At 38.9% G+C, this 12,936-nt stretch overlaps 1 protein-coding gene across 1 annotated transcript; it reads left to right on the top strand.

Annotated features, from left to right (window-relative positions):
- Positions 1 to 4,245: 4,245 nt before the first annotated feature.
- On the top strand, positions 4,246 to 12,541 carry irx4a (iroquois homeobox 4a). The gene is made up of 4 exons (XM_088014132.1): positions 4,246 to 7,615; positions 8,443 to 8,549; positions 10,141 to 10,451; positions 11,433 to 12,541. The coding sequence occupies exons 1-4, from the start codon at positions 7,370 to 7,372 to the stop codon at positions 12,155 to 12,157; spliced, it is 1,389 nt and encodes a 462-aa protein (XP_087870258.1). The 5' UTR covers positions 4,246 to 7,369; the 3' UTR covers positions 12,158 to 12,541.
- Positions 12,542 to 12,936: the final 395 nt, after the last annotated feature.

The raw sequence follows: 12,936 nt of genomic DNA, 5'->3' as shown, positions 1-12,936 counted from the left end.
CACATGCAGGAGGCCCTGGAGCAGACCCAAAACTTGCTGGAAGCAAACTATGGCTCTTCTACATTTTGAAAGCCTTAGAATCCCTGAAAATAGTCGGGGAGCACTACTATAGGTAGGGGTGTCTAGGCCTCTCTCCCATAGCTGTTATTGCAACAACAACGAGATGAGAAAAAAATATATATATTCTCTCCTACAGAGCCAGGATGAGAATGCCCCTCTAATTGAAGCCAACATAAAAAACAGAGTGTGATCATATGGAACAATCAAAAAATCCATAAGACCAAGTGTCAAAAGGTGATGAGTCATTATATTTTTTTTATTTTCTATAAATTAGTTTCATCATAAGTAAAATGTATTACATGTTAAAGCGTTCATGTTGACTTTATTATAACATTTTTGTTAGCTAACCTAACAAACTGTCAATATGACGTGTGAAACAATATTGTAAACTAGCTTGAACTCACAAGGATACTTCATGTAGTGGCCCCAAGTTTTCTATAAAGTGCCAAAAGTGGTGCAGGTTCCTATCCAACTTATGCAAAAAAAGAAAAAAAAAAAAACAATAGGGCCTTAGGGACAAAAGTAAAGAAGTGGGAACAAAAATCATTGTGCTTGAGAAAAGAAATAAAAAAAAAACTTACTCTGGAAGGATCGGTAGAGATCAATATTCCATTTGGACTCCAAGACTACAAGACAGTATATAGGTTAATGTTGTGCTGGATAAGCATTCCCTGTGAATGTGTGAGTGTTGTTTCAACAACTACAAAAGGAGAAACACAGAATCTATTGAAAAGCCTGGGAGCTGCTCAGGGCTTCATGTCACAGAGCAAGTTGGGCTGTGCAGCTGTCTTTGGCTATTGAGGTCAGCTTGGTTTTCTACCTTGTTGACTCAAAAATAATGCATGAGAAAGTGGACCGCAAGACAATGTAGCACTGGTCGCATGCAAGGTGGAGCGGAAAAACACATTTTAGAAAAGTTTGAACAAACACCATTAGCGCTGTCACAAATAGCAAAAAAAAAAAAAAAAAGAAAAAAGAAAAAAGTAGAGGTAATTGAAAGAAAATCACATTTTTATTAACGAAATATCAGTGAGGATAAATCTTCACCTTTCATCAGGAACGATAAAAGGGAAATGAAGAGACTTACGCTCTGAGTTATTTCACCTGATGTTCACCCACTTTGGGGAGTTAGAAAATGCCAGAGGTTAACATCAGCACTATCACTGAACCACACATGATTGAGCCAACTTTCTTGTCTCACGGCTCACTCAGTTTGCATTCTGGAAATATATATTTTTTTCATTCATCTCATCACCTACAAATTGAATACAATTCTGTATATGTCTTGGGGATCTTTTTTTTATCATCATGTGCTCTATATAAGTATATGTTGCACACTGATGCAAGGTTTTAGTTTTTACAACATTGTCCCAGTGAACTACTGGTTATATGGCCTCACTTAAGCCTGATGTCCCAATTTTAATTAGCCTTTATAAATTAAAAATAGAAATTCATTTCATTCAATTCAAAAATACTTTATCGATCCTTAAGCAAAATTAAATGCTGGTGTAACTTATATTTTTCAAAGTTTTTCAAAGAGTTATTGTAGATGCTGATGGTTGCAGGCAGAAAGCATCTCCTGTAGCAGTACACATCTGAATAAGCCTCCAAACAAAGACACAGTTGTTTTTGTGTCTTTTTTTTGAACAAACACCATTAATCTCGTAAAGAGAATGCTTTCCGTAGCTTTCTTGATTTGATGTAAAATCCTTCTTTGCACCATCATCTCCAGTGGCTCCACTCCTCAGAACAGAGCCGATGTTCTCTATCAGATTTTCAAGTCACTGGCTTTGATGCTGCTACAGATGTTCACAGCATGCCACAAAGCGGTCCACCATCTCTCTGTACTCAGTTTCTTGTCCATCTCTGATTCGCCTATTTCTGTAGAGTCTGACTTGTGCTGAAGTGTACAGGGTGAAAATAAATAGTGAGAGTTCCTGGTGGTCCTCCTGTGCTGCTGACACACAGTCCTTGAGTTTTACATACTTGAAATCACAACCATAACATTTTGAATTGTTTTGTTGTTTGGATATTAAAATGTCTAGAAATAATGCCGCAAAAATGAAGAAAATTTTAGAAAGAACAACTACAATATATATATATATATATATATATATGTATATATATATATATATATATAATTTTTTCTTAATATAGACTCTCTTTATGGACAAAGATAAAACTATAAAGCTGATGTATACTCAACTGTCAATCTATTATGATTAGCTTTCTTCCTGAAACCGGCCCTGGTTGCTGAATACATATATTCTTATATCATGAAGTTATTTTTTACACAGTTAAGTAATAGTTTTAATCTTAGTAACATATTTTAACTGGAAGTAATATTCACCTATTGAGGAGCAAAGTCAGAGTCCAAAGTTAGAATTTGCCAGACATGGACGCTTCTCAACTTGAAGGAATTGGAGGTCATCTGGTAAACTATGAAATTACCAGTGGAAATATATAAAAAGACGCAAATTAAAGAAAGATGTTAACGCTTAATGCCCACGGATTTTTAGTATTGATTACTGAGAAAGGTACAAATAAATGTCGATGTTTCATTTTCTAATAAAATTTAGTTAAAACCTGAAATTCATTTTACATGGATTTAGATGCTTTTCTCGTTTCCTATAAGCAAGAACTGAAAATCACCTTAATTCTAAATCAAAAATTTGGGTCTTAATTATATGTCTGTCTTTAACTCGCCAACACAGACGGACCAAAACACACACGCACCACTTCCTCAGTTTCCTCCTTCGTGTCTCATTAATCAATGACAGATTATCATGAACGTGACACCTTCGTGATTACAATGTTCCTCGGGACTTTCAGTTCGGAAGAAGATGCAAATTAGTTCCCTTGCTTCAAAACGCATCCAAGATCACAGTTTGGGAATTTTCACTCTGAAAACACTGCAATCTAAACTTTCTAAATTTCCAATTGCAAACAGGGAAACACATTTTTAAACATATACACATTGATGCACTGCCAGGACACGAAGCGCACACATAGTCTAATAGGCTTTATGAGTGACTGGGCTGATTTATGTTGCTCATTGAACATGATAAATGCTCCAACATTTGATCACAGCAGAACACTGCATAAATCTATTCTGATCTGAGCAGTAAAACCATCTCCAACCTGCCTATTCATCTGCATTACATGCAAGAGATTACATCTCTCACTTGAAGATCATGTTTAATTCCTTTGAAAGGGGAAGAAACCCTGTGAAAATGCAACCAGGCTTAAAAGGATAACCTCTTTGTCTTGAAATAAGGAAAGAAACACACACACACACACACACATTTTTATCCTTCACTTGCTCCAATTTGCACTGAAAGCATCCCTTCTTTCCTTCTTGCCCACATCTGTTCAAGTGAGGGAAAAAAAAAAAAGCAGAAGCTTCTGTTTTAATCTTTAAACGCTAAACAAACAGTAACTCCTGCCGTCGCCTTCATTTTATGTCTAAAAGCATACACTGGTGCACCTAAATGTTTTATTATGCGCGCCTGATAACAGTGGATAACGCAGTGGATAATGAAAAGGTGCACACCAGAGGGGAGCGGGTGGTGGCCGTTCTTTTAGGACATGCCTGCCCCATTCTATATATGCGTAGGGGTGTATGCAAATAGTGGGCAGAGCCAGAGATCCTTGGTAATATAATCAGTAAGTAACAAAAAAAAAGAACTATGAGAAATGCGACAAAATAAAAGAAAAAAAAAAAAATCAGCTACAGCTTTGCAGATATTTACAGCTGTCCAGGGTCTCCAGCTGGAAGTTAGAGGCACGAAACATTCTTGAGCGACAAAAAGTAACTGCTTTGCCTCAGTTACACGCAAACATAGGTAGACCTTTATAATTTGAGTTTGATATCTGAATGCTATTTGAATGCTATTTGTTACTGTTTCTATATAGACGGTTACTGTTTCTATGTAGACGAATGATTATCAGACTTCTCCACCATGCTTGTTTGAAAATAAATAAGCAATTAAATCTTAGACCTCAATATTCCCAATATTTCCAAGATGGGTATGATTACATAGGGCTTGTGGGAACATTAAGGAGTAGTTGGCTACCAGGGCCACTTATTTTTTAACATTTATGAGAGAAAAAAAAATAGGTTTCATCAAGTTGCAAAGTTTATTTATATTTACAAACCTAATAACATAATTGAGCTATTTTTTTTTAAAGTTCTCATCCCAACCTGTGATGACAGTAGAGTCCAACTTAAAACAGTGTGTGCTTAAAATAAATTGAGCAACAACAATAATAAAAAAGTTTCGTTTATCCTCATTTTCCGAAAAGTGAGTGAGTGAGTGAGTGAGTGAGTGAGTGAGTGAGTGAAAACAAAAATAAAAATAATTACGAAAAAAAATTCCTACATTATTTTAACACAAAAGAAGTTAAAGATGAAAGTTGCAAAGCTGACTGGCATGATTTACTGAACAAAGTACATTTTTTCTTTTCCAATTCTTTCCCTCCTTGTTCTCCTTTTTTTTTTTTTACCCACCTTGGAAAGCAAGAAGAATGAGACTTTCAGCTTTCGTGGCTTTCGTGCAACCCAAAGGTTATCTGTGACCCTCATCTGACCATTCCTCCTGAAACTTTTCGGAGCCCCACCACAGTTGGAAAACGAGACCCCCAAACGTAAAGTTCTGCTTAGGGCCACATAACCTTGTGCCGGTCCTGTTGCTTCTCTGCTGGGCGTGATGTTGAGGATTAATCGGGCCCCGCCTCCCACTTAATGCACTGTGTGTCACATTAACCCCAATGATTTTTTCCCCCACCCAGTCTAAACGAATAAGACAAAATAAAGCTGCATTTGCTGTAGATGTGAGTGAGTGCACGCTTGAGCGCTTCCGACGGGTTGTTAAGGTGGCATTAGAGTTAATGCAAATTAAAAGGGCTGGCTGATCTCTTTTAACCCCCCTCTGTTCGCTGCTTTAATGCGGCCATTTGCTTGGAGGTACCCCCTATAATTCAATTTGTCAAAATGAATGAAGGAACAGACAATTTATAAAGTCCGCCCACCCCAAGGCATTAGAAACGGCCTTAAAAAAAAAAAAAAAAAGCACAAAACAAAAGTTTCCATGCCAAAGCGCAAGCCTTCCCTGTCGTTACAACCCCTATATAGCCACTTTCATCTGTAAATGAAAGCGAGCAATTATTGTGAGGTGCCGGTATCATATTATTATGTTGGCCCCGGTCCCCCAGATAGTCATCAATCACTCTCAATCGACCTGTCACCGGCAGGCAGATATCCAGCTGGAGAGCAGGGTAAAGGGGAGGGAGGGGAGTGAGAAGGTAAAAAAAAAAAAAAAAAAAAAGAGGAGGAGGAGGAGGAGTACATCATCATTAATTTGAGGAGTGACCCCCGGGGCTATCCACATGTCTCAGCCCGGGATTCTCCAAGCAAGGGTGCGCGCAACAGAGGCGAGCTGGTTGCGAGCCTTGCAGTTTGGTGGCTTTTAAGTGTTTGGTTACTGTCCACTGACAGTTCTACAAGACCCAAGCACTAAATGATAGATAGATAGATAGATAGATAGATAGATAGATAGATAGATAGATAGATAGATAGATAGATAGATAGATAGATAGATAGATAGATAGATAGATAGATAGATAGATAGATAGATAGATCACGTACTGCTTTCGTGACGTCTTGAATTGAATTTGCATTACTTCCTGCTTAATGTGATAATTTGAAATTAAAAATCAATTAGCTCCTTATGTAATTACCTCAGCGTGCAAGAACGATAAGAATGCACTTGATTCGGCCTAATGCATTTAAACTAATACATATGTTTGCACAGTCAAGACACTGATTGGCCTAATTGATTGATTAGGAGTCCAAATTAATCTCAGTGCAAAGACATTTTTCCGTACATGTCTCTCTCTTTTTTTATTATTATCCCATTTTCTTCAGTTAATGGGTGTTATTTATTTATTTATTTATTTATTTAGTGTGTGAGTATTTTTTGTGTCGTCACTGTGAGACAAAAAATGCATATTAAAGTTACAGTCTGGTCATTTTCTGAGTGGGAAACTTCTGACGTCAGAGTCCTCTCCGTTTAAAACAACCTGCCTCAGCTGCTGACGTCCTTTATACTACTTTTTTATAAGGTAAAAATATGTACCCGACAAGAGAGTGATTATTCGGGGCATTTTAATTTATTTCTAACAGACTTTAAAAGGACGGGGGGTAAAAAAATACTGCATTTTTTTTTTAAATTTTTATTTTTATTTTTTTTTTTAATTTTAGACTTTTTCCATAAAGGGTTGCTTTTTTTTTTTTAACCCAAATTAAACATGCTACTGTGCTTCGCCCTATAAGCATCCTAGGAGCCTGTGCTTGCCAATCAATTGGAACAGTGAAACAGAGCCACAGCCTGCGCAGGAGTGGAGACCTTCAGTCTCGCTTTATTTCTGGATACCGAGGGACCTCTCTACCATGTCATATCCACAATTTGGATATCCATACTCGTCTGCTCCACAAGTAAGTTCGCGTATTTCTTTTCTTCTTCTTTCGCATCTTTACGGTGGCGATCCTTGACTTTTTCCTCTTAACGTGACCGAGTCACTTATTGATTTAAACCCTGATCCCATTTTGCGCACTTTTAGACAAGATTCGGCTAACGGGAAAGGTATCGTGTTGCAGCCAGTGATACCTGTGTCTTTCTAGTGGAGGAGGGAAAGAAAAGAAAAAAAGGGGGTTAAAACGAGGGGGTAACCCGATTCCCTCGACCTCCCATTCACTGATTTCTGTAAGATAATAGCCCGTCTGTAATGTCAACCATATGTTTATCAGCGCTGGAACACGCATGCCAACTTGTTCGGCACACGCCACACCACAAGCCAGCTGCTGTTTGCCTTTGGCTCTGAGCCATAAAAATCATTTTTCCATTACTTTTTTTTCTTCTTTTTTTTTGGTACTACGGAACGATGATAGAAAAAAAAACATGTTGTTTTTGTTAAGCACGTGTTTTATCCGAATCAAGGCGAACATTTCTGCTCCTTCAGGGCACTTTTACGCGAACATTTTCGCCACAATTTCCTGTGTTGTGTTGCTTATTTTCTGATATGCATAAGTTATGAGTTATGTGATCATTTCTAAAGACGTAATATGTCTTAAAGAACGAAAAACACGTTCATTGTAAGAAAGCTGAAGCATGTAACGCAGAGTTTTATAATAAATAAATAACTAAATAAAAAAAAAATCAGCTCATACTAACTTCAATATCAGCTTTGTAAAAGAGTGTCCAGACATGACAAACATGTATTTTTGCTTTTTGTTCCCTCGTAGTTCCTGATGACAACCAACTCTCTTACCACTTGCTGCGAGTCCACTGGTAGATCCATAGCGGACTCCGGGGTAGCGGCGTCTGGACAGACACCTGTCTACTGTCCCGTGTATGAGAGCCGGCTGCTGGCCACGGCGAGGCACGAACTGAGCTCCGCGGCCGCGCTAGGCGTGTACGGCAGCCCCTACACCGGTGGTCAGGGCTATGGAAATTATGTTGCATACGGGACAGACGCGTCGGCTTTCTACTCGCTGGTAAACCTTTCTCCTGTTTCCCTCTTGGCATTGATTAATGGAGCCACGGGGTGCTGAGACTTAAATAAGGCTCTCTCTTCCCATCTTTAATGACCTGCACCCACAAATGCCACTAAGCTTACCCTCTTAAGACTTTCCTCCCAGTAATTAAAAACAGACATGTTAATAACTTTGCAGGTCTTGCCAGTTTGTTTCTTCAGCGTTTATTTATTTTATTTTATTTTATTTTATTTTTGTAGGCTGAGAAAACAGATGAAAAAAAAAACAACAAAAAAAAACAAACAAGTTTAATTATAAGTCACATGAAGTACTGGAGATAAGAAGAGCAGAAAAATCTAAGTGTGATTTTATTTAAATTGTCAAACTTATTTTTAAGTGAAGTAAAAATACAGATACAGTGCATGGATCTAAAATATAAACAAATTTATTTAGATTGGGATTTTTATTTTTGAGTAAGGAACTAAGAGCTTAAGTATTCTTGCAGGAATAAAAGAAAAGAGAGACAGGTTTTCTGAAAAATAATGAACTGTTGTAAAGTAGAAAAATATGCCTTAAAGTGCTTTGCCTTTCTGTTGCGTTTGCCAGAAAATGTTTATAAAAGTTTACGTCTAAGCTGTTGAAAGAAAAACTTTTTTTTTCAATTTGGATTTGAACCTGTATTATTCTTAATCGTAATGCTGAATCGTATTTGTTTCTCTAGATCTTTCCACCTGCAATCAGTGGTCAGGGTCTTGATCAGTTGCTTTAAAGAAGCATAACGTTCTCAATCGTTTCAACCTTCTCACTGTTGAACTGAGATACTTATTGAATCACACGTATGTTCGCAGGGTACTTTTGATACTAAAGATGCTGCAGCTTCTGCGCATGCGGGAATCACACAAGCAACTGCTTACTATCCTTATGATCCTACCTTGGGACAGTACCAATATGACAGGTATGTCAATTGTTTTACTTGTTATTATTATTATTATTATTATTATTATTATTATTATTATTATTATTATTATTATTATTATTTTAAGTTAGCATCGTGATGAGCAATACCCAGTTTCCATAGAGCGTGGTGCAAATTTTAAAAGGAGGAAGACCCACATGTCCTGTGACATTTATGTCAGGGCAACAATGAAAGAAAGATGACAAACTCCTGATTTTATAAAAAATAATACAAAAAATAGATTGCAATTGAGGCTTAGAGAAAAGTCAAGTCACCTCACTAAGAAGTGGGGCGAGTGCTTAAGACACTAAATTAAAACGCAGCTTCTCTTTGTTTTCTGATCAGAAATTTTACTGAAAAAAAAAAGAAAAAAAAAACTGTTCTCTTTGCATTTAAACCTGAAGACTTTTTGCAGCTTTGAAGAGTGTGCTGCCTTGAAAAGGTTTTGCCAAAACAAGGGTCACATGCAAACTGAAGTCATTCACTAGGTCGCTTTGAGAATTACCATTGAAGTTGAAGAAAGTGAAACATGAACAGAACTTCACGTTGCAGGCAGCCATTTTTAATATTGTGTGCTGCTTGATCAGAAAGGACCACTTAATGCTACAGGGAGTTCTTGGAGTTCTGCAGAAGAATTACACCCGACTTTAGCAAAAATCTCAACACCCAGCTTCTTTGAATCATTCTTATTGAAAGGCGAGGGGCAAACGAAAAAAAAAAAGAAGGAAAAGAAAACATCTGCATGAATCTTTATAGATCTGCAAGCATGAAATAAAGCCCATACAATCAGTGTGTGGCACAGGGAGAGGCAAGCAGGCCTACAGGAGTAGCACAGTGTCTACACCCGCCTTTTACCTGAGGGCTCATCATTACACTCAATAAAACAATTTTTACAGTCTATTTTATCTGAGAGGGTACAACATGGGCTAGGGGAAGGTGAACGCTTGCCCTCTTTTCCTGATTCCCTCAGCAGTGCTTGACCTGCACTAAGCCAGACGGAGCAATAAATGCCTCATAAAAAGGTTCCCATGGGGGGAGTTTTTACAGCTCGTTGCTGACTGAAAATCAACACCATGCATTTTAAATGGCGGTTCGCACGAGGTTTGCATTTGTGGATGAGGTGAAACTGGGAAAAGGTCCGTGCGCTCCCCTAAGTGTGGCTTCAAGGGGAAATGCAGTGAAGGAAGTGGCGATCGAGTGAGGCAGCCATCAGATGGCAACGTTGATTTGAACAGTTGAGCCACACTTTAGTGCTGATGTTGTCAAGTAAGTTCTGTTGAAAGTCTTTGTTTCCCTTTGTCCTTACATGTTTGGCGTAGCGGTGTAAAGTTCTAGTGATTGTAGCAGACAGTTTTTTGCTTTTTAATTCAGATACATTTGCAATATTGGAAAGCAATTTTATAGAGAAAAACAATTGTGCATACATTACTATGTTTACATTTTGGCTCTATTTCCCTCCATATCAAATGTGAGACAACGTTCATCGGGATGAGTGTTGGTCTTCTAAAGTCGTAGCGCCCAAATCCTGTAAAACTGAAGCCACATCCACTCCCCTTAATCCAAGTTTACTTTGTATTCCTCTTATTCGCAGATACGGTTCTATGGATGGGGGCACAAGGCGAAAGAACGCTACCCGCGAGACCACCAGCACCCTGAAGGCCTGGCTGCAAGAGCACAGGAAGAACCCGTACCCGACCAAAGGGGAGAAGATCATGCTGGCCATCATCACCAAGATGACCCTGACACAGGTCTCCACCTGGTTCGCGAATGCCCGCAGGAGGCTGAAGAAGGAGAACAAGATGACGTGGCCGCCCAGAAACAAGGGCTCAGAGGAGAAGAGATATGATGAGGATGAGGAGGGGTCTCAGGAGGGGCAGATAAAAAGCGAGAATACCGATGATGGTTAGTGTCAAGACGTCTTGCTGCTTGGCAGAATGTAAAATAAAAATAAAAAATAAAAAAACAGATGATTTAGGTAAAGCATGTGGAAATGCATTTATTTTTAAACGTCAGCAGAAGTACCAATGAAGCTCAAATGATAAAGCTTAGTTATCCAAGCAGGAAGAAAAAGATCGGATTAAGATTTTTGTCGTTTTTGCATATGAAAATGTGATTTTTGTTGTTGATTCTGCTTTATTTTGTTAAACTACACGTTCAGTGTACTAACCATTACAATAACATATATTCTTTCTAATGCTTGCCACTTCACCAAGGCGCTGAGAACTTATTCAAGGAAATTGTAAAAAAGAAAAAAAAACAAAAAACTGTTGTACTTTTTCATTACTGAGCAGGACAGCCTTAGCTGTTTAAAGAGGTCCCAACATAACATCTGCTGAAGGACAATTGTTATGTTTCTCAATTCAACTTCCACTAGAAAGGACATTTTTGTTCATAGTGAAGGTGTTTTGCTTTGCTGAAACTCACTAAAAGAGTGTTACGGTAACACAGTAGACTAAGTTACAGGGTTTTATCATCGTTCATATTAATAAAGTTTTACAAATAAAAAGTCTGTGACACTTTTAATGCTCATTTCCAAAAGTTGTGTCATAAAAAATATGGCTAAAACTGTTATTAGCATATAATAAGCAGTAGAGTTTTAATACGTAGACTTTTGCAAGCAGTTTGTATACAGGGATACGTCTTGATACCATCTTGGTTAAGGATTTTTATTTTTATTTTCTTTTGTTATAGACTTTTTAAGTTATTTTTAATGTATAGGCTCAGTGATTGTGGTAGGTTCAAATAATGATTCCTGTGAAATCAAACATGCTCGGGCTCGTTGTTGTGCTCCTTTCCCGACGTAAATGTAACCCCCCACCCCCCCACACCTTTTTTTTTTTTTTTTTTTTTTTCAAATAACTCCTTTCCTCCCTTTCCCCGCAGACACCAGAAGTCGAGCTGATAAGGAACTCCAGCTGAGCGACCTGGACGATTTTGACACGCTCGAGTCTGAAAGCTCTGAGTGTGAGATGAAGCATCGGTACCACATGAACACGCACATGTCGACGACAAGCGACTGCTCCGCCGAGCACCTCATTAAGAACGCGTCTCTGAAGATCTCCGTTCCGGTGCCTCTCGGCGGGGAGCAGGACTTGGGTAAAACCTGCATCAAAACGAGTCCGGAGGACTTCCAGCCGGACAGCATGCAGCAACAGCAGCAGCAGGCTAAGTCGTGCTACACTCAGCAGCAGCAGCAGCAGGGTCACCAATTATTAGACGGCAAGCCTCGAATCTGGTCTTTGGCACAGACAGCAACGTCCCTGAACCAGACTGAATATCCGTCCTGCATGCTGAGGTGCCAGGCGCCGCCCTCCTCACTCACCCAGTCCCCCGCCGCCACTTCCCCCGTCACCGTCTTGGACAACCGGCAGGACTCGCCGGTCACCACGCTGAGGAACTGGGTGGACGGGGTTTTCCACGACCCCCTGTTCAGGCACAGCACTTTGAGCCAGGCTCTGACCAACACGACCGTCTCCTGGACCACGAACACCAAAGGCACCGTGCTGGAGGCGGAGAGGAGTGCGGCCGCCTTGCAGCAGCACCAAGACCCGCCCAAAGACAGTGCCATGAGTTTCCCAAAAACTATCAACAAACTTTTTTGCTCCTAACGTAACTAACTCACAGATAAAGACTTCTTTTGGGACTAAAAAAAAAAAAAAAACGAGGTGGATAAGCCTGTTAAGTCTCCACGATTCCTTTATGTTTTATTATTTTTACCTGTATTCATAAACTGTTACAGACGTAAAACATCCGGATCAGTTGATTCATTTAAACCAACGCACGCACAGAATTAAATAATAATTAATAATAATAATAAAAAAAATGTATAAATAACAGTTTACAACTCGAAGGGGAAACAAAAAAGTAGACCTGCGATTATTATTTAATTTTTTTTTTCAAGATTTCTTTTACTATGAGCATGCAAATGTTAATAATTAAGCATAATTTAAGTCTCAGCGGATGAGAATCACTAAAGAAGAAGAAGAAAAAAAGTCTCACATGTGCACTGCTCTCTCTGAAGAAGTGACTGAGAGCGTTTCGACTTTGTTCACTGGAAATAAAAGCAGTCGCTTTCTGAAGACGAGCTTGTCATGTCGGGTTAATGCTGAGAGTTGCTGTCCAGGGTGCTGAAGACGCTCTTTACTCCAGAAAACGACTCCTTCCAACTGCGGGACGCTTAAAACTTACATTTACACATGCCATTCAATTTCTAATCATTCCAATTCAGACGCCTTTCTTTTACTGTCACTTTTAAAGGAAAACATCAATTTCTATTTAATGACAGCTTGTAAATAAAGCAGATCAGAGCACGAGACAGGCCAATGTCTGTATCTAAGATCTGCCTCATTAATTCCCTCTAAACAGCCTGTAATTGGGATGTTTGCAG

Source organism: Poecilia mexicana, unplaced genomic scaffold, assembly GCF_051168715.1.
Source record: "Poecilia mexicana isolate PSO_F unplaced genomic scaffold, ASM5116871v1 scaffold_16, whole genome shotgun sequence".
Classification (NCBI taxonomy): domain Eukaryota; kingdom Metazoa; phylum Chordata; class Actinopteri; order Cyprinodontiformes; family Poeciliidae; genus Poecilia; species Poecilia mexicana.
The sequence above is the reverse complement of the archived record's forward strand: the minus strand, read 5'-3'. Positions and strand labels throughout refer to the sequence as shown.

Bases quoted from the DNA above. Each gene is read 5' to 3' on its own strand.
- irx4a (XM_088014132.1), top strand. From the start codon at position 7,370: ATGACAACCAACTCTCTTACCACTTGCTGCGAGTCCACTGGTAGATCC. The intron at 7,616-8,442 runs GTAAACCTTTCT...GTATGTTCGCAG, and splicing joins CGTCGGCTTTCTACTCGCTG to GGTACTTTTGATACTAAAGA. The intron at 8,550-10,140 runs GTATGTCAATTG...TCTTATTCGCAG, and splicing joins GGACAGTACCAATATGACAG to ATACGGTTCTATGGATGGGG.